At 38.3% G+C, this 21148-nt stretch overlaps 1 protein-coding gene across 1 annotated transcript in view; it reads left to right on the top strand.

The window, feature by feature from the left end:
• Positions 1-21148, top strand: part of KMO (kynurenine 3-monooxygenase) — a 59662-nt gene that overhangs the window by 35753 nt on the left and 2761 nt on the right. The window contains exons 9-12 of the mRNA XM_001093900.5: positions 391-512; positions 2401-2548; positions 17675-17732; positions 20268-20350. Of these exons, the coding sequence (XP_001093900.1) occupies positions 391-512; positions 2401-2548; positions 17675-17732; positions 20268-20350 (411 nt within the window). The remainder of the gene's footprint in view (positions 1-390; positions 513-2400; positions 2549-17674; positions 17733-20267; positions 20351-21148) is intronic.

Genomic DNA, 21148 nt, shown 5'->3' with positions numbered 1-21148 from the left:
TCAGGAGAATCGCCTGAACCCGGAAGGCGGAGCTTGCAGTGAGCTGAGATCACCCCACTGTAATCTGGGCGACAGAGCAAGATGCTATCTCAGAAAAAAAAAAAAAAAAAAAAAAAAAAAAGAGTGTAGTATTTGCTGTGTGAAAATGGAGAGTTTACAATATAGAAATTGTCCTAATAATCAAAGAAGCTGGAGAGCACCCCTGGGACTTGGCAGAGCTTTTCTTTGGGAGCAGTGGAACAAAGTGACAGTGCCTTTCCTGTCTGCTTGGACATTCCTTCCAAAAGCTCCCTCGTCACAGCAAGAAGTCCTGTGATTTCGGGATCCACCTACAGTGTCAGCATCACTTGGCCTCTATCCCCTTTCACTCTGTTTCTCTTCTTCTCACAGAGCAAATCATTCACATGTACTCTGTTCATGCCCTTTGATGAGTTTGATAAACTTCTAACCAGTAATGATGTGATAGATTTCTTCCAGAAATACTTTCCGGATGCCATCCCTCTAATTGGAGAGTAAGTTGCAAGATGTGCCTTTTGCTGCACTTGTTTGAATTATTCCAAATTCAAATAAAGGTTATGCACCTGATTTCAGTTTGGGTTAAACATGATGGATCATGCAGTAACCTGGACAGAAACCCATATTAGAGCAAAAGTCTAAGTGGATATTGTGCTGTGAGCAGGAATTCTGAAAAACACCCATGCCGTGGCCAGTTCTTCCAGGAAAGATGAGTCACCAATGTCCCGAGGCTTTTGTGCATCTTATGCAGGTTCCTCAGGCTCCTTAGGGCTTGATGTGCCACAGGAACTGGCTGAACTTTTTTCTACTGGTAGATACACAAATCTTTGGCCCAGCAGATACATCTGGCAGCCTCAGGTCTTGGATCCTACACCTACTAGCCACGTAAGCTTTCCCATATTCCACTCATGGTAAAAGGTTGATAAATAGTAGAACCTATCCCAAAGGGTTGTTACAAGGACTAAATGAGATCATGTCTATAAATCATTCAACACAAGGCTTGGTGCATATTAAGTTGGCTATCTAGACACCTCCAATGATGTCTTCCTGAAGGCAGCGCAATGCTACAGAGAGTATGCCTTAGTCAGTTCAGTGAGCCATAATAAAACTACCATAGACTCGGTGGCTTATAAATGACAGAAATGTATTGCTCACAGTTCTAACGGCTGAGAAGTGTAAGATCAAGGCACTAGCAGATTCGGTGTCTGGTGACGCCCCACCTCGTGGTTCATAGATGAGTCTTTTTGCTGTGTCTTCACATGCTGGAGGGGGCATGGGATCGCTCTGGGGTCCCTTTTATAAAAGCACTAATCCCATTAATAGGGGGCCACTCCCAGGACCTCATCACCACCCAAAGGCCCCATCTCCAAATACTATCACATTGGAGGTTAGGATTCCAACCTATGAATGTTAGGGGAGCATAAACATTCAGTCTATAGCAGAGCAAGATTTTAATACAACTTCCGCCCCTTACTTCCCTGAGTTTCACCTTTAAAATGGGTATCTACCATAGGGCATTTGTGAAAATTAAATGAGCTAATTATGTAAAAGGGATAACCCACTGCTGGCCCATACCGGGTCTTTTAAAAATTGCTAGTCACTTTCTTTCCTGAAGACTCATTTAGTCTCTATGGATCCCTCCTTCTCCAGCTGTGAAGAGAAATCTCTGCACACCAGAATTAGCCCTTGTGTACTTTCAAACTGGTTTCACGGCTATTTTTTGCCTTTCCAGCCAGATTTAAGATTCTTGAGGCTAGGTACTATTTGTCGACTTAGAGCTTCCTCAACACTTCTACAGATGCTTTACAAATACTAGGTTTTTTGTTTGTTTTTCATTATAAGGACCATGTTGTACAACAGATCTCTTGAACTTATTCTTCCTGTCCAACTTAAAGTTTGTACCATTTCACCAAATGATTCCCATCCCCCAAATGCTAGTTTTATTACTATTATCCATTTCCAAATACATAAAGATTCACATTAATTTCAATTTTGGTTTATTGTCTTCTAATCAAATGCACAGCAGCATTTGCTCAATTTTTTTATGGAAACCTAAAATACACTGCTGTATTTGAAAATCTCATGGCCCATGTGCATGATAATAAAGTTTTAATAACATATGATACAGAAATATTTAAATTATTCAAATGCAGCCAAACTCTTATTTTTAATGTGATGAACGTTGTTGCAGACCAAGAAGGTAATTAGAATAATGGAATTTTAGGACTGGAAGACTTCATTTTTTCCCTTTTCTGTTTTCTTGTTGGCATTCTTGTGTATTTTTCAACAAAACTTCGTGATAGTTAATTTAGTAAATCTGAAAGAATTTAGCAGGATTTAATACCTGATTTGATGTCTTTACATTTGGATTATTTTCCTTTGAAGGAAACTCCTGGTGCAAGATTTCTTCCTGTTGCCTGCCCAGCCCATGATATCTGTAAAGTGCTCTTCTTTTCACTTTCAATCTCACTGTGTGCTGCTGGGGGATGCAGCTCATGCTATAGTGCCGTTTTTTGGGCAAGGAATGAATGCGGTAAGTTCTTTTTCCCTAGGTAAGTCCCTGAAATATTTCTGGGTCAGTCTCAGCTAACAAGTCTTAAATAAAAAACATGTCTAAGACTATCCCCACATAATCCCTGAAAGCACAGTCAATTCAGCAATCATACCAGCTGTGTAGCTAGATTGATCACCAACTCTAATCAGAATTTGGATTACTCAATCCAGTAATCCATAGTAGAAAAAAGCAGAAAGCATAATGCACTCATCCATTGGTATCACCAAGGGATCAGCTCCAGGACCCCGGGGATACAAAAATCCATGGATGCTCAGGTCCCTGGTGTAAAATGGTAGAGTTTTTGCATATAATCTACAGAGAATCTCCCGTATGCATTTTTACTTCTAATGTTTTTAATTTTTAATTATTATGGATATATACTAGTTTTATATATTTATGTGATACATGCAATATTTTGATTCAGGCGTACAATGTATATGACCATATCAGGGTAATTGGGGTATCTGTCACCTCAAGCATTTGTCATTTATTTGTATTAGAAACACCCCAATTCCTCTCTTTTAGTTATTTTGAAATATACAATAAATTATTGTTAACCACATTCACCCTATTATGATGCCAAATACTAGATCTTATTCATTCTATCTAACTATTTTTGTATCCATTAACTATCTCCACTTTATACTTCCACCCTACTACCATTCCCAGTCTCTGGGGAGCATCATTCTATCTCCATTAGTTTAGTTGTTTTTAGCTCCCTCATATGAGTAAAAAATAATGTGATAATTTTCTTTATGTGCCTGGTTTATTTCACTAACATCTTCCGGTTCCATCCATGTTGTTGCAAATGATGGTATTTCATTCTTTTTTTTATAGCTGAATAATATTCCCTTGTGAATACATACTACATTTTCTTTATCCATTCATTCATTGATGGACACTTAGGTTGATTCCATATCTTTGCTATTGTGAATAGTGCTGCAATAAACATGGGAGTGCAGATATCTCTTTATCTTACTGATGCTCTTTCTTTTTGGATATTTACCCAGCAGTGGGATTGCTGCCATATATGGTAGTTTTATCTTTAGTTTGTTGAGGAACCTCCATGCTGTTCTCCATAGTGGTTGTACTAATTTATATTCCCACCAAATGAGAGTTCTCGTTTGTCCACATTTTCACCAGCATTTGTTGTCACTTGTCTTTCAGATCAAAACCATTATAACAGAAGTGAGATAATATTTCATTGTAGATTTGATTTGCATTTCACTGATAATTAGTGAAGTTTAGCAATTTTTCATATACCCACTGGCCATTTATATGTCTTCTTTTGAGAAATGCCTACTCAAATATTATGCCCATTTTTAAATTGGATTATTCATTATTTTCTGACTGAGTTATTTGAGCTTCTTATATATTCTGATTATTAATCCCTTGTTGGATGGGTAGTTTGCAAATATTTTACTTTGTTCTGTGGGTTGTCTCTTTACTTTGTTGATTGTTTCTTTTGCTTTGCAGAAATATTTTTTAGCTTGATATGATCCCATTCGTCCTATTTATTTCTGATTTCTCTATTCTGTTCCAAAGGTCTATGTGTCTGTTTTATTCTTTGGCTGCCTGTGTTTTTGAGATCTTACTTAGAAAATCTTTGCCCAGACCACTGTCTCGGACTGTTTCTTCAATGTTTTCCTCTATTAGTTTCACAGTTTCCAGTCTTAGATTTGTCTTTAATCCACTTTCATTTTATTTTTGTATATGGTGAAAGATAGGGGTCTAGTTTCATTCTTCTGCATGTGGTTATCTAGTTTTCTCAGCACCATTTATTGAAGAGACTGACTTTTCCCCAATGTATGTTCTTGGCACCTTTGCTAAAATTGAATGTGGATATATTACTGGGTTCTCTATTCTGTTCCACTGGTCAATGTGTCTGTCTTTATGCCAATACCATGATGTTTTGGTTACTTTAGTATTGTAGCATAATTTGAAATCAGGTAATGTGATGCCTCCAGTTTTGTTCTTTTTGCTCAGGATGGCTTTGGATATTCTGTGTCTTTTGTGATTTCATATAAATTTTAGGATTATACTTTCTATTTCTGTGAAGAATGACATTGCTATTTTTATAGGTATTGCATTAAGTCTGTAGATTGCCTTGGGTAATATGGACATTTTAACAATATTGATCCTTCCAATCCATGAGCGTGGAATATCTTTCCATTTTTTTGTGTCCTCTTCAATTTCTTTCATCAATGTTTTATAGTTCTCATTGTAGAGATCTTTCACTTCCCTGGTTAATTCCTGGGTATCTTATTTTATTTGTAACTATTGTAAATGGGATTACCTTGTTGGTTTCTTTTTCAGATTGTTTGCTCTTGGCATATAGAATTGCTATTTATTTTTGTATGTTGATTTTGTATCCTGTAACTTTACTAAATTTGTTTATCAGTTCTAATAGTGTTTTTGGTGGAGTCTTTAGGTTTTTGTAAACATAAGGTCATATTTTCTGCAAACTAGGATAATTTGACTTCTTCTTTTCCAATTTGGATGTTCCTTATTTCTTTCTCTTGTCTAAATGCTCTGGCTAGGACTTTCAGTACTACGTTGCATAAAAATGGTGAAAATGGTCATCCTTGTCTTGTTCCATATTTTAGAGGAAAGGAAAGATTTTCTGTTTTTCCTCATTTTGTATGATACTAGCTGTGGGGTTGTCATATACAGCTTTTATCATGTTGAAATATATTCCTTCTATACCCAGTTTTTTGAGAATTTTTATCCTGAAGGGATGTTGAATTCTACAGAATGCATTTTCAGCATCAATTGAAATGATCATATGGTTTTTGTCTTTTGCACTGTTTTGATTTTGCACTGATGTTCTTCAGACATGTTGGTTGGTAGTTTTCTTTCTTTGTTATGTCCTTTCCAGGTTTTGGTATCGGGGTGATACTGACTTCATAGAATGAGTTAGGGAGAATTCCCTCTGTCTCAATCTTTTGGAATAGTTTCGGTAGGATTGGTGCCAACTCTTTGAATATCTGGTAAAATGCAACTGGGAGTCCTTCTGGGCTTTTATTTTTTGTTGACAAGTGTTTTGATTACTGATTCAATCTCACTGCTAGTTATTGGTCCTTTCAGGGTTTCTATTTCTTCCTTATTTAATCTAGAAGTTTTGTACATGTCCAGAAATTTAGCCTTTTTCTCTAGGTTTTCTAGTATGTGTGCAAAAAGGTGTTCCTAGTAGTCTCAAAAGATCTTTTGTATTTTTGTGGTGTCCGTTGTAACGTCTCCAGTTTCATTTCTAATTGAGCTTGTTTGAATCTTCTCTTATACCTTCTTGGTTAAACTAGCTAATGTTCTATTGATTTTGAGCCTTTTTTCAAACAGTCAACTTTTTGTCTTGTTGATCTTTTGTATTTTTTTGTTTCAAATTCATTTGGTTCTCCTCTGATCTTTGTTATTTCTTTTCTTCTGCTGACTTTGGGTTTAGTTTGTTCTTGTTTTTCTAGTTCCTTGAGGTGTGACATAATGATGTCAATTTGTGATTTTTTGAACTTTTTTATGTAGGCATTTAATGCTATAAACTTTCCTCTTAGCATTGTTTTTGCTGTAACCCAGAGGTTTTGGTATGTTGTGTCACTATTATCATTCATTTCGAAGGATTTTTAAATTTCCATCTTGATTTCATTGTTAACCTCAAAATCATTCAGGAGAAGATTGTTTAATTTCCATGTATTTGTATAGTTTAGAGATTTCCTTTTGGAATTAATCTTGAGTTTAATTTTCCACTGTGGGCTGAGAAGATAACTGGATATGATTTTGATTTTTAAAAATTTACTGATACTTGTTTAATGACCTATCATATGGTTTATCTTGAAGAATGTTCCATGTGCTGATGAGAAGAACGTACATTCTGCAGTTCTTGGATAGAATTTTCTGTAAATATTTGTTAGATCTATATTTTCAAGAGTGTGGTTTAATCCATTGACAGCACTTAGACAGATCATTGAGACTTCTGTCTCAATGTAGTTTTAAAGTCCCCACTATTACTGTGTTAATTTCTATCTAATTTCTTAGATTGGGTAGTAATTGTTTTATAAATTTAGGAGCTCCAGTGTTAGGTGTATATAAATTCAGGATTGTAATATCTACTTGTGGGATCAATCCTTTTATCATTATGTAATGGCCTTCTTTGTCTTTTTTTTTTAACTGTTGTTTTAAAGTCTGTTTTATCTGATATAATAGCTACTCCTCCTTGCTTTCAGTTTCTATTTGCATGGAATATCTTTTTACACCCCTCTACCTTGAGTTTGTATGAATCCTTATGTGTTAGGTGAGTCTCTTGAAGACATTAGACACTTGGTTTCTTATGTTTTTATCCATTCTTACAATCTGTATTTTTTAAGAGGAGCATTTAGAGCATTTATGTTCAGCATTAGTATTGAGATGTGAGGTGCTGTTTCAGTCATCATGTTAATTGTTACCTAGATACTTTGTTTTCTTCATTGTGTTATGTTTTATAGGCTCTGTGAGTTTTATACTTTCAAGAGTTTCTATACTGGTGCATATCAACCTTTTGTTTCAAGATTTAGAGCTCCTTTTAGCATTTCTTGTATGGCTCATTAGGTAGTAAAAGACTCCTTCAGCATTTGTCTGAAAATGACTTTATCTCTCCTTCGTTTATGAAACTAAGTTTTGCTGGATATAAAATTCTTGGGTGACAGTTATTCTGTTTAAGGAGGCTGAAGGCAGGACCCCAATCCTTGCTGACTCGTAAGATTTCTGCTGAGAAGTCTGCTGTTAGTTTTCCTTTAAAAGTTACCTGTTGCTTTTGCCTCACTGCTCTTAGAATTATTTCCTTCATGTTGACTTTAGATAAGTTGATAACTATACGCCTTGGGAATGTTCTTTTTGTAATGAGTCTCCCAGGACTTCTTTGAGCTTCTTGGATTTGCATATCTCAATCTGTAGCAGGGTCAGAAAAGTATTTCCTCAAATTAGTTTCCAAACTTTTTACTTTCTCTTCTCCCTCAAGAATATCAATTATTCTCAGATTTGGCCATTTTACATAATCCCATATTTCTTTGAGGCTTTGTTCATTTCTTTTGATTATATTTTCTTTATTTTTGTTTGATTGGGTTAATCCAAAAGCCTTGTCTTTGGGCTCTGAAATTCTTTCTTCTACTTTGTCTAGTCTATTGTTAAAATGCTCCACTGCCTTTTGTAATTCTTTAAGTGTGTCTTCCATTTCTAGAAGTTCTGATTGGTTTTTCTGTAAAATATCTATCTCTTTAGAAAATTTTTCATTCATATTTTGAATGTTTTAAATTTCTTCATGTTGTGTTTGACCTTTCTCTGGCATCTTCTTGAGTAACTTAATAATGTTTTGACATCTTTATCTGGTATTTCAAAGATTTCATCTTGGTGTGGATCTATTGCTGGACAGCCAGTGTGATCTTCTGGGGTTGTTATAGAACCCTGTTTTGTCATATTACTGGAATTATTTTTCTGGTTCCATCTAATTTGGGTAGACTATTTCTTCTAATTATTTTTAAATTTATTTTTGATTCAACTGTGTTTTTCTTTAATTTCCTTTTTACCCTTTAAGGATGTGATTTTAATGGTTATAGTTTATTGTAGCCTAATTCAGCTCTTGCTGTTTCAGGGTTGAAGAGTCTGTGTGAGTTCCTTGGTTATGGAGAGTCTTTGTTTGATGACTGGCTTTCTCAGATGCTGGTTGTAGTAGCAATGTCCTTGGTGTGCGTACAAGTTCACTTTCTCCTATGGGGTTGGAATGGTAGAGATATTTTGAAGCTCATCTCATTTTCCATGATGTGCACTTTTTTATTTATTTATTTTTTCCCCAATATTTTATTTACTGGGTTGAATAGTTCAGGTTTCAGGCCAGTAGAGAAGGTGTCCTGGGCAGAAACTATTTATGGCTAAAGCAGGTGGATAAATGCAATATGAAATGGTGGGCAGAGGTCCCAGCCTTGACATAGGTGGTTGGGGGAGCTCTCAGTGAAACACACTGAAGTCTTTTCAGGGGAAAGGGTGAGAGCCACCTCTCCTCCCTTTTTCCTTCTGGCCTCCCCTGCCAGGCCAGCTGGAAAGTGATCCACCTCCCAGATACATCCCTGACCCAGTGTTCTGGCTATTCAGATCAGACAGGCACCTTTTTTCACTGCAGAAATGTTGATATTCCACGTAGAGAAGAGTTGTGACTCTACCTCTTGTGCAAGCCTGAGCCTGAAGGGTGCTCCCTCATGTGGGGCTGCAGTCACCCTGAAGTGTTCCAGAATGGCTGTCTGTAGGACACCCTTACCAAACTTCCATGGGAGAAGCCCATCCCCACTGTGTTTGCAGTGGTGGATGAGGAGGAAAAGAAGTTCTCTTTTCCAAGACTCTTCATGAGCACCAGGGCTGCTTGACTATTGGGTTAGAACTGCAGACTTTTCTTGCTGAGCCCAGCACTGCAAACATGACTCTGATGAAATAAACTTCCCACCAGCAGAAAGATCTGGGACTCCAGGCCTGCTCTCCAGATTCTTTTGTCCCATTGCGTGTTTCATTGATGTGGTACACTCCTCTTTCCCCTGGGACTAGGAGTCCCTGAGAGGTAGACTACTGTGAATACTGTTGCTCCTCTAGGTCCACCCACACAGTGGGGCTGCCACACTTGAGGCCACCGTGGGGAATGTCTGCAAGGGATCCAGTAATGTGACCTGTCTTCTAGCAGTGGGTACCAGTACCAGCTCTGATGGAGGTGGCAGGAGAGTGACACAGACTCTGTGATTCCTTGGCTATAAATAGGCTTAGTGTGTTGGCTATTTCAAATGCAGGTTGTAGGAGTAATTAACTGGTCATGTAGACAGACTTAGGACTTCCTGGTTAGCCAGGGTGGTGCAGATGATGGTGTGTATTAATCCGTTTTCATGCTGCTGATAAAGATATACCCAAGATTGGGTCATTCATAAAGAAATAGAGGTTTGATGGATGCACAGTTTCATGTGGCTGGGGAGGCCTCACAATTATGGTGGAGGGTAAAAGGTACTTCTCACATGGTAGCAGACAAGAGAAGAGTGAGAGCCAAGTGGAAGGGGTTTCCCCTTATAAAACCATCAGCTCTCATGAGACTTACTACCACAAGAACTGTCTGAGGGAAACTGCCCCCATGATTCCATTATCTCCCACCAGGTCCCTCCCACAACGTGTGGGAATTACAGGAGATACAATTCAAGATGAGATTTGGGTGGGGACATAGCCAAACCATATCACGGTGATAGCTGAGGTCACACACAAATTTTCTCCTTCCTGGGTGCAGGTTATTCTACCTGCAGATGCTGTAATGGACTGTGTCAGTTGGCTTCCAGCCAGGTGGTGGTACTTGCAAAAGAGCACCAGCTGTGGTGGTGGCAGTGCGATTTCTGCTTGCCTTATGTTACCTGGGGGAGGTACTCTGGTTTCTTATGTGAGGTGCCCGTCACGTAATCAAGCTCCCAAAAGTGTCTGTGCTTTGTGTTAAGCTACCAGGGTAGGTGGAGGGGCGAAGCCTGGTCAGGGTTGTGTTGGGCAGGTCCATACAAGCAGCACAAGCAGCATTCCCTGTGGGGGCCAGGGGACAGTTCTCTGGCCACTAGGGTAATGATTCAGGGACGAGGACAACTGCCTCTGCTTCACTGAAGAGTTTGCACAGCATTTAGGGAGTAGCAGGCAGCAGTAAGCTCCACCCAGCTTCCATGCACTTGGCAAGGCAGGCCTTACTTCCACAGTGTTCTGCTAGCAACAGCTAGCTAAGTTCCAGGAAGTCTGCGCTCAGAGCTCAAAACTGTCCTAGGCCATAAGCCTTCCCCTCAGAGACAGCAACTGTGACTTTCAGGCCACTCCCCTCCCAATCCACCCACAAATCCAGGGCACCCAGCTTCTGCACTCGTGGCTGTGGTACACTTCCCATTCACGCCCTAGTTCCGGCCAAGGGAGTTCATCCCCACTTGAGATTATATCACAGATTTTAGTTGGGAACTTCTCTCAACCTGTGACTGCTGCCTGAGTTAGCTTGCAGACTTCCATGAGGTTCCCAGTGATGTAGAATCAGCAATAACCTCCCTTGGTCTGTACTGGAGACCGGGAATGTCTGCAAGTCTCTTCCAGCTGGTGCTCCTGCTTTTATATTCCCCACTGCTCACTAAATCAGTTCCAGTGCTTGGTAGGGTTAACGCCTTCCCCCATGGGCTGGATTGCCAGGTTCCCCAGTGGGGATTTATATCCTGGAGGCAGGCTCTCACCCTCTCACACTTTGAGGACTTACAATTTTTCACCTGGCTTATAGTATAGATTGCAACCTACCTCTTCTTTTAAAGGGTCTTATGGTTTCCTTCCATTTTCCTGTTAAGTTCCTGTGTTGCCTCCTGGAAAAAAGTTCACAGTGTGTATCTCTACATATTCTCTACATATATCTCTGCATATCTCTACACCACATCTTATCTTTCCAAGTGGGAGAGGCATGCTAACATTGCCTCCAATTCACTGTCTTAGGGGGAAAACTTTTTTTTTTTTTTTCCTACAACTAATTTTGGATTCAGTTTGCTCTTGCTTTTCTAGCTCTTTAGGGCACAATTGTTAGGTTGTTTATTTGAAGGTTTTCTTTTTTGATGTAGGTATTTATTGCTATGCACTTTAACTTTAGTACTGCTTTGGCTGTATCCCATAGGTTTTGGTATGTTCTGTTTCCATTTTCATTTGTTTCAAGAAATCTTTACATTCCCTCATTGGTCAATTTCTTCATTGACCCAGTGGTCAATCAGGAACATATTGTTTAATTTCCATGTGTTTGTATAATTTACAAAGTTTCTCTTGTTATTTATTTATAGTTTCATCTCATTGTGGTCAGAAAAGATACTGGATGTGATTTCAGTTTTTAAAATTTTTTTGAGATTTTTTTTGTGACCTAACATATAATCTATCTTTGAGAACGTTTCATGTGCTAAGGAAAATAAACTGTATTCTGCCTTTTTTGGATAATATGTTCTGTAAATACATATTAGGTCCATTTCTTATAGACTGTTTCTTTATTTTATGTCTTGATGATCTGTCCAAAGGTGAAACTGGGGTGTTGAGGTACCCAGCTATTATTGTATTGGGGTCTATCACTCTCTTTAGTTCTAATAATATTTGCTTTCTATATCTGGGTGCTCCTATGTTGGATGCATAGATATTTACAATTATATTCTCTTACTGAATTGAACTTTTTGTCATTATATAATGACCTCGTTTGTTTGTTTTTAGAGTTTTTGTCTTGAAATCCATTTTATCTCATATAAGTATAGCAACTCCTGCTCTTTTATGATTTCCATTTTCTTGGAATATCTTTTTCCATCCCTTTATTTTCAGTTGATGTGTGTCTTTATAGGTGATGTGAATTTCTTGTAGGCAGAGTATAGTTGAGTCTTATCTTTTTGCACATTCAACTGCTGTATGTATTTTGATTAGGGAATTTCTTCCATTTAGTTTCAGAATTATTAATGATAGGTATGGACTGACTACTGCCCTACTGTTATTTCTTTTCTGCTTGTTTTGTTGGTCCTCTTCTTCCTTCCTTCCTTCTTGTTTTTCTTTGTGTAAAAGTGATATTCTCTGGTAGTATGTTTTAAGTTTTTGCTTATTATTTTTTGTGCATTTACCATAGGTTTTTGTTTTGTGGTTACCATGAGGCTTGCAAATAACATCTTACAACCAAGTATTTTAAACTGATGACAACTTAACCCTAATTAGAAAAGAAGAAAAAAAAAAAGAAAAAAGAGAAAAGAAAAGAAAAGACAAAGAGAAAACTAAACAACTCTACACTTTAACTCCATCCCCTTGGCATTTTGAGGTTTTGTTGTCTCTATATTTATCTTTTTATACTACCTCTAAAAAGTTCTTGTAATTATTATTTTTAATAAATGTGCCTTTTGGTCTTTCTACTAAAGATACATACATACTGCAGTTACAGCGTTAAGAGTATATTGTATTTGTCTGTATACTTACTATTAACAGTGAATTAGATACCTTCAGGTGATTTTTTTTCTCATTTGTTAACATCCTTTTCTTTCATATTGAGGATCTCCCTTGCGTATTTTTTGTAAGACGGATCTGGTGTTGATGAAATCTCTCAGCATTTGTTTGTCTGTGAAAGTATTTCTCCTTCATGTCTGTAGAATAATTTTGCTGCATACAATATTCTAAATTGGAAGCTTTTATTCCTTTAGCAATTTGAATATGCCAATCCGTTCTCTTTTGTCCTATAAGGTTTCTGCTGCAAAGTCTGCTGCCAGACATATTGGAGCTCCTTTTGGTTATTTGCTTATATTCACTAGTTGCTTTCAGGATCCTTTCTTCATCCTCGACCTTTGAGAGTTTCATTAATATGTGCCTTGATGTAGCCTTATTTGGCTTGAATCTGTTTAGTGTTCTATGATCTTCTTGTACCTGGATATTCATATCTTTCTCTAGGTTTGGGAAGTTTTCATTATTATTTCTTCGAATAAACTTTCTACCATGATGTCTCTCTCTATACATATTCTCTTTAAGGCCAACAATATTAGATTTGCCCTTGTCAGTCTATTTCCTGGATCTTACATGTATGCTTAATTTTTTTTATTCTTATTGTTTCCCTCTGACTGTATTGTTATATGGACTGTCTTCCAGCTCACTAATTTTTTCTTCTGTTTGGTCAATTCTGCTATTGAGAGACTCTGATGCATTTTTCAATTGAATTTTTCAGCTCCAACATGTCTACTTGATTTTTAAAAATTATTTCAATCTCTTTGTTAAATTTATCTGATACAATTCTGAATTCCTTCTCTGTATTATCTTGACGTTTGTTGAACTTCTGCAAGACAAGTATTTTGAATTATCTCTTTGAAAGGTCATATATCTTTGTCACTCCAGGACTGGTCACTGGTGCCTTATTTAGTTCGTTTGGTAAGGCCATGTTCCTTGGATGTTCTTGATGCTTGTGGATGTTTGTTGATGTCTGGGCTTTGAAGAGTTAGGTGTCTATTTTGTCTATTTTGTCTTCACAGTCTGGGCTTGTTTGTGCCTGTCCTTCTTGAGATAGCTTTCCAGGTATTCCAAGGGGAATGAGCGTTGTGATCTAAGCTTGTGGTCACTGCAGCTGTATCAGTACTAGGAGGTGCCCTAAGCCCAGGAATGTTACAACTCTTGCCAAGTCATAGAGGCACAATGATGCGTCTAGATGAAACATTGCCCTAAAGGGAGAATTCCTTGGGTTACTAGGCAAAGTATCTCAGTCTCTTCTCTTTTGTTCCTTGAACCACAAGAAGTTTTTCTCCCCATGCTGGGCTGCCTGGAGTTGGGGGAGGAGTGACACAAGCACTCCTGTGGCCACCACAGCTGGCACTGTGCTGGGTCATACCTGAAGCTAGCACAGTACTGTGTCTTGCCTAATGCTCACGGTGACTACTGCCTGGCTACCACTGATGGTTATTCAAGGCCCAAGGGCTCGTTAGTTAGCGGGTGGTGAACCCTGCCAGGACTCAGTCATTGCCTTCAAGGAAGAAAATTCCCTTCTGGCCCAGGGTGGGACTAGAAATGCCATCCAGGAGCTAAGGCCTGGAATCAGGGACTTCAGGAATCTAGTTGGTGCTTTATTTTATTGTGGCTTAGATGGTACCTAAGCAGTAAGACAAAGACCTCTATATTTTTCTTCTCCTTTCCCCAAGTGAAGGGAGTTTTTCCCCAAGCTGCACTGCCTGGAGTTGAAGAAAAGGGTCCCATGTTCTTTAAATCATCTCTAGATTACTTATAATACCAACACCTAATACAATAGAAATGCCGTGTGTATAACCGTTATACCGTATTCAATACCTAATACAATAGAAATGCCATGTATATAACCAAATGCCATGTATATAACCGTTATACTATATTTTTATTTGTATTCTTTTTATTGTTACATTATTTTTGTTTTTATTTTTTGAATATTTCCAATCCAGACTTGATCGAATCCATATATCCAGAACTTGGGTATATGCGGCTGACCATATAGTATTCTGTTCAGTTAGAGAAAAAAATGTACCAGTAGCTCAAAATTTGGAAACTTGGCTATCAGCAATTCAAGACTTAATGTAAAAAAATTTTTTTTCTAGGTATGTATAAATATGTAACATTAGCCTCAAAGAAAGAAAATAATCCAAAATTATCTTTCTTTTATTTATTTACTTATTTTTTCTTTTTTTAATTATACTTTAAGTTCGAGGGTACATGTGCACAACGTGCAGGTTTGTTACATGTGTATACATGTGCCGTGTTGGTTCGCTGCACCCATAACTCATCATTTACATTAGATATTTCTCTTAATACTATCCCTCCCCCAGCCCCCCACACCCTGACAGGCCCTGGTGTGTTATGTTCCCCACCCTGTGTCCAAGTGTTCTCATTGTTCAATTCCCACCTATGAGTAAGAACATGCGGTGTTTGATTTTCTGACCTTGCAACTCATCATCACTGGCCATCAGAGAAATGCACATCAAAATCACAGTGAGATACCATCTCACACCAGTTAGAAAAGCGATCGTTGGGGGAAGGGGGAGGGATAGCATTAGGAGATATACCTAACGTAAATGACGAGTTAATGGGTGCAGCACACCAACATGGCACATGTATACATATGTAACAAACCTGCACATTGTGCACATGTACCCTAGAACTTAAAGTATAATAATAAAAAAAAAAACCCTAAAAAAAAAAGAAACGCGATCATTAAAAAAACAACAGGTGCTGGAAAGAATGTGGAGAAATAGGAACACTTTTACACTGTTGGTGGGACTGTAAACTAGTTCAACCATTGTGGAAGACAGTGTGGCGATTCCTCAAGGATCTCTTTCTTTTCTACTTTTTCTTTCCAAAGGAAAGGGAAACCTGAGTGACAAGGTTAAGTAAAACTATGAGCTGATTAGATGTTGAACACTACTGCCTTCATGGAAATTTTACTATTTTGGCTAGAAAAAGAATTCAGAAAAGAAATAGTGTTTAAAAGTTGAACATTCATTTCAAGGAATCCTAAACTAATTTGTGTGTGTGTGTATGTGTGTGTATATGTGTGTGTGTATGTGCTAATAGCTTCATAATCATTAATCATATATTATTTTGGTTATTGGCATATATTCCAAGTAAAAATAGCTTGTGAATCTAATCAATTATATTTTCCACAAAGCAGCGGTAAACATTTTGTTTTATAAAAACGTAAGAAGACATTAATTGTAGCACAGTGGATAAGTGCCTTGGAGGCATTAGAACACTTGGTTTTAAATCTTGGCCCCAGAATCTACTGCAAATATATTCTTGCGCAATTTACTTACCTTATCTTTACTTCCTTATCTATAAAATTGAAATTTTAGGCTGGGCGCGGTGGCTCATGCCTGTAATCCCAGCATTTTGGGAGACTGAGGCAGGTGGATCACTTGAGGTCAGAAGGTTGAGACCAGCCTGGTCAACATGGCAAAACCCCGTCTCTATTAAAAATACAAAAAAATTAGCCAGGTGTGGTGGCAGGTGCCTGTAGTCCCAACTACTTGGGAGGCTGAGGCAGGAGAATCGCTTGAACTTGGCAGGTGGAGGTTGCAGTGAGCCGAGATCGTGCTACTGCACTCCTGCCTGGGCGACAGATCAAGACTGCATTTCAAAATAAATTTTAAAAAATCAATAATTAAATTTAATTAAATTGGAATTTTAATAGTGTCTACCTCAGAGAGTTGTGAAGAGTAAATGAATTAACTTAAACAAAAGAATATAAAACTGTTATCTCAGCCCTATATGGTACCTCTCACTTCTATAGTATTGAGACTATATAATTGATTTGACAAATAAATCTGCTTGTTTCAGATGTAATCTTTATAATTGATGTGAAAAATATTTTATTTAAAAAATATCTTTAGGCCAGGCACAGTGGCTTATGCCTGTAATCCCAGCACTTTGGGAGGCCAAGATGGGCAGATCACTTGAGGTCAAGAGTTCGAGACCAGTCTGGCCAATGTGGTGAAATGCCATCTCTATAAAAATACAAAAATTAGCTGGACATGGTGGCGCATGCCTGTAATCCTGGCTACTTGGGAGGCTGAGGAAGGAGAATCATTTGAACCTAACAGGTGGAGATTGAAGTGAGCCGAGATTGTGCCACTGCACTTCGGCCTCAACAACAGAGCGAGACTCCATCTAAAATAATAATAAAAAAAGAACAGAAAAAGAACAAAAAGAAAAAAAAATCTTTATACTACCTTTAAAGCTGTAGCTTGAATTCCTAGGAAGCAGGAAACATTGTTTTCAATTCTCTATCCTCTCTGTATTTAGCATAGTACATTATTAATTTTGTGGACTTCTTAATATTGCTTTAATCTTGAGTTATAGGAACTAAATTAGTATGTAAGCAGTTTTATCCTATCATTAAATTGCTCTAAATGTGAATCTTAAAGACTTGAATAGTTTAAGTATAATTTTAAAACTTATGGTAGAGCAATATAATGATTTCTTCTTCTCAAAGAAGTAATGGAATCTATCAAAATTAAAACAGTAATGTAAAATCTTGGTCGAATTTCAAATTGCTATATCATATATATGTAAATTGGACAAAGATAACACAGTCAAGCATGAAGTCTACTTTTTTTTCTTTTTTCTTATTTCTTTTTTTTTTTTTTAGACAGGGTCTTGCTCTGTCACCCAGGCTGGAGTGCAGTGGAGCGATCTCAGCTCACTGCAACCTCCATCTCCCAGGTTCAAGTGATCCTCTCACCTTAGCCTCCCGAGTAGCTGGGACCACAGCCACACACCACCACACCCAGCTATTTTTTTGTATTTTTAGTAGATACAGGGTCTCCTCATCTTGCCCAGACTGATCTCAAACTCCTGAGCTCAAGCGATCTGCTCACCTCGGCCTCCCAAAGTACTGGGATTACAGGTGTGAGCCATCACGCCCAGGCCCAGTGGTCATTTTTAACCATAATTCAATATCATGTGACAACTCAACTGCTATGTACTAGTTGAGGATAAACAGTCTGTGAATTATCTTCACCAGTGGAAGGTCTGTTCAAAATCAGTAATAAGGGTTTTTAAAAATTATTATTTCTAGTTTCTTATTTCCCATTTGTTTTCTTGTTTCAGGGCTTTGAAGACTGCTTGGTATTTGATGAGTTAATGGATAAATTCAATAATGACCTCAGTAAGTAAGGTCAATTTCTCAACTGGACGTGGACTAGCTCTTCTGACTAATGTTGGACTTATTTCTGATCCTCAGTGATCACAGACCTCTGATGTATAACGTAAATTCTCTCCCCGGGATTACGTATTGTTCTACTAACAGTCTATGCCACCGTTCTCCCGGAGCAACAACTAGCACCCAGAAAAAGAAACATAGTTTGCTTTGAAGTTTCTATGTGGAGGTCCACAAAGTGATTCACTCAAAGATAAAAGCTCAGAGTACCCATGCTTGGCAGAGATACGCTGCTCTCTCTCCCTTGTCAGCCTAGGTAACACCCTCTGCCTGCATCTCCCAGCAGCAGTCCCAACGTTCTGGCACCAGGGATGGGTTTCATGGAAGACAATGTTTCCACAGACGGGGGCGTTGGAGGAGACGGTTCCGGGATGAAACTGTTCCAGCTCTGATCATCAGGCATTAGTCAGATTCTCATAAGGAGCGTGCAAGCTAGATGCCTGGCCTGTGCAGTTCACAACAGGGTTCACGCTCCTATGAGAAGCTAATGCCACTGCTGATCTGACAGGAGGCGGAGCTCAGGCGGGAATGCGGTCTCACCTGCCACTCACCTCCTGCTGTGCGCCCGGTTCCTAACAGGCCATGGACAGAGGGCTGGGGACATTTACCCTACAACACATCCTCAGAAACATTCTTAGAAGCTCTAGTGTTTTTTGCCCTGTCAAAGATTGCATCTAACTCTTTTTTTTTTTTTTTTTTTGAGACGGAGTTCTGCTCTTGTTACCCAGGCTGGAGTGCAATGGCGATCTCAGCTCACTGCAACCTCCGCCTCCTGGGTTCAAGCGATTCTCCTGCCTCAGCCTCCCGAGTAGCTGGGGTTACAGACATGCGCCCCCACACCCGGCTAATTTTTTGTATTTTTAATAGAGACGGGGTTTCTCCATGTTGGTCAGGTTGGTCTCCAACTCCCGACCTCAGGTGATCCTCCCGCCTCGGCCTCCCAAAGTGCAGGGATTACAGGCGTGAGCCACCATGCTGGGTCATGCATCTGATACTTTCATTTGCCTTCTGATTAAAATCGATTCAGCCAATACATTAATTTTACAGATAATGAACTTTTAAGTATTTATATGTAATTCTGGAAGTAATTTAAATTAAATGTGTCCAATTATATATATTATGTATATAGTATAAATACATAATATGCCTGATGTGCCTGGGTCTGAAGAGATTATAGCATTCCATGTCAAATTTCTTCTTTTTTTTTTTTTGGAGACGAAGTCACTCCATTGCCCAGGCTGAAGTTCAGTGGCTGCAATCTTGGCTCACTGCAACTTCTGCCTCCTGGGTTGAAGCAATTCTCCTGCCTCAGCCTCCAGATTAGCTGGGATTACAGGCATACACCACCACACCCGGCTAATTTTTGTATTTTTAGTAGAGATGAGGTTTTGTCATGTTGGCCTGGCTGGTCTCAAACTCCTGATCTCAAGCGATCCACCCACCTTGGCCTCCCAAAGTGCTGGGATTATAGGCGTGAGCCACCGTGCCTGGCATCAATTCCTTTATGATTTTTTTTTCATTATTTTTCAGTCGTCTCTGTCAAACGCTCAGGAGCCAGAGGCCTTTGTTCCCTCTCTTCCTTCCTAGCCCTCGTGTGACTGATTTGCACATGACCACGGAGGTGGCTGGAGGGCTTGTATATTACATATATAAAACAAGGTGCAAACAATAGCCTGAGAACTGGATAACCTTTTCCTGCTTCCCAGCATCATGTGCTTTCAAAAGCCACCTCTGATTTTACACTTGTTTCAGGTAAAGGATAGACTAGAGGACTGACCTTAAATTACACCCAGTTTCAAGTCCTGACTTGCCAACTTATTAACTGTGTGATCTTGAGCACATCACTTCATCTTTCTAAAGCCTCCGTTCTTTTTCATCTGTAAAGTGGAGATAATACTCTCAACTTCAGAGTTGTAAACATTGAATAATTCCTATAAAGTTTTAAAAAGAAAAAAAAAAGCCTGTCATAAAGTAAGTTGGGAGTAAATGTTTGCTGTGGTGTTTTAGGAAGTCCAAGGACACTGATGCCTGGGTCTGAAGAGATTATAGAGTTCCAGGACAAATTTTCTCATCTTTTTTTTTTTTTTTTTGGTTATTTCCCCGTCAAGTCTCTCAGATGCTCAGGAGCCAGAGATATTTTGTTTCCTCCTTTCCTAGCACTCGTGTGTCTGGTTTACACATGACGTTGGAGATGGATAGAGGGTTTATGCATAAGAACACACTGTCAACGCTGGTTTGGGGCACTAGAGAACAAAGATAAAACAATAGTATAGATTAACTGTTGTAATTTTTATTTAATCACGACAGGAAATGTTCTATGTGTATTATCAATAGTCATAGATTGTTGGTTATACAGAATGGTTATTTATAGTTTAAAAAAAATAGCAAGAGCATTGGTGGTGAACACACTGTTTAATTTGACCTGTGAAGAGTTCAGCACATTTTTATAGAAGGTTTTAGAAAGATGTATTATTTAACTTCCAGGTTTGTGTCTTCCTGCGTTCTCAAGATTGAGAATCCCAGATAGTCACGCGATTTCAGACCTATCCATGTACAATTACATAGAGGTGAGTGAGAAGGTTTGGCTTTATTCCATGAGACGGTTCGCTGATATTCTAACAAATGTTCTTTTCTTTTTCTTTGCTTCAGCCTCCATCTCATGCATGCTATATAAGAATACCTACAGATAAGAACACACACACACACACACACACACACACACACACACACACAGCATTCCTTAGACTTGGGTGGATTGTGACTCTGTGGCCAGTGACAATGACCCACACACACTATCTCTATCTACACTTTAAGGACATTTAGGAGGTAACAAAACCTCTGATAATTCACATGCTTTTATCTTAGATATTTAGTAATATGTTAATTTAATGAAAGGACAACTTTCAGATGTGTTAACATATTTAGAAAATCTAAGAAATGTTGAATGGCCTTTTCACTCATAACATTATAACTTACATATTTAGAGTAGCATTGATTATCCTTTGGAACCTTACGCACTAGAAAGAAAATGCATAATACCAAAAAGAAATTCATGTTCAGGAAGATTAGTACTTTGAAGAAAAACACATTAATTCCATTTTGAACCACTCACACGAAAAGTTCACAATAAGTGATTGTGATTATAGTTTTAAAATAATAAAATAAAGGATTTACAAGATAAATTTAAAGCAGAGTGACCAGCTATTTTCCATCTCTCCTGAAGATAGAAAGAAACTGGACTTCAGCTTGAGCAAAATTGCATCAGATGTGGTAGAGGACGTCCTACAAGATATTGGAGGATTTATTGATGTATCTTGTCCCATCCTTTAAAAACAGGATGGCTATGACACAGTATCTGTCCTAAA

The sequence above is a fragment of the Macaca mulatta genome, chromosome 1 (assembly GCF_049350105.2).
Source record: "Macaca mulatta isolate MMU2019108-1 chromosome 1, T2T-MMU8v2.0, whole genome shotgun sequence".
NCBI lineage: Eukaryota > Metazoa > Chordata > Mammalia > Primates > Cercopithecidae > Macaca > Macaca mulatta.
This window is presented reverse-complemented; position numbering and strand designations above follow the sequence as displayed.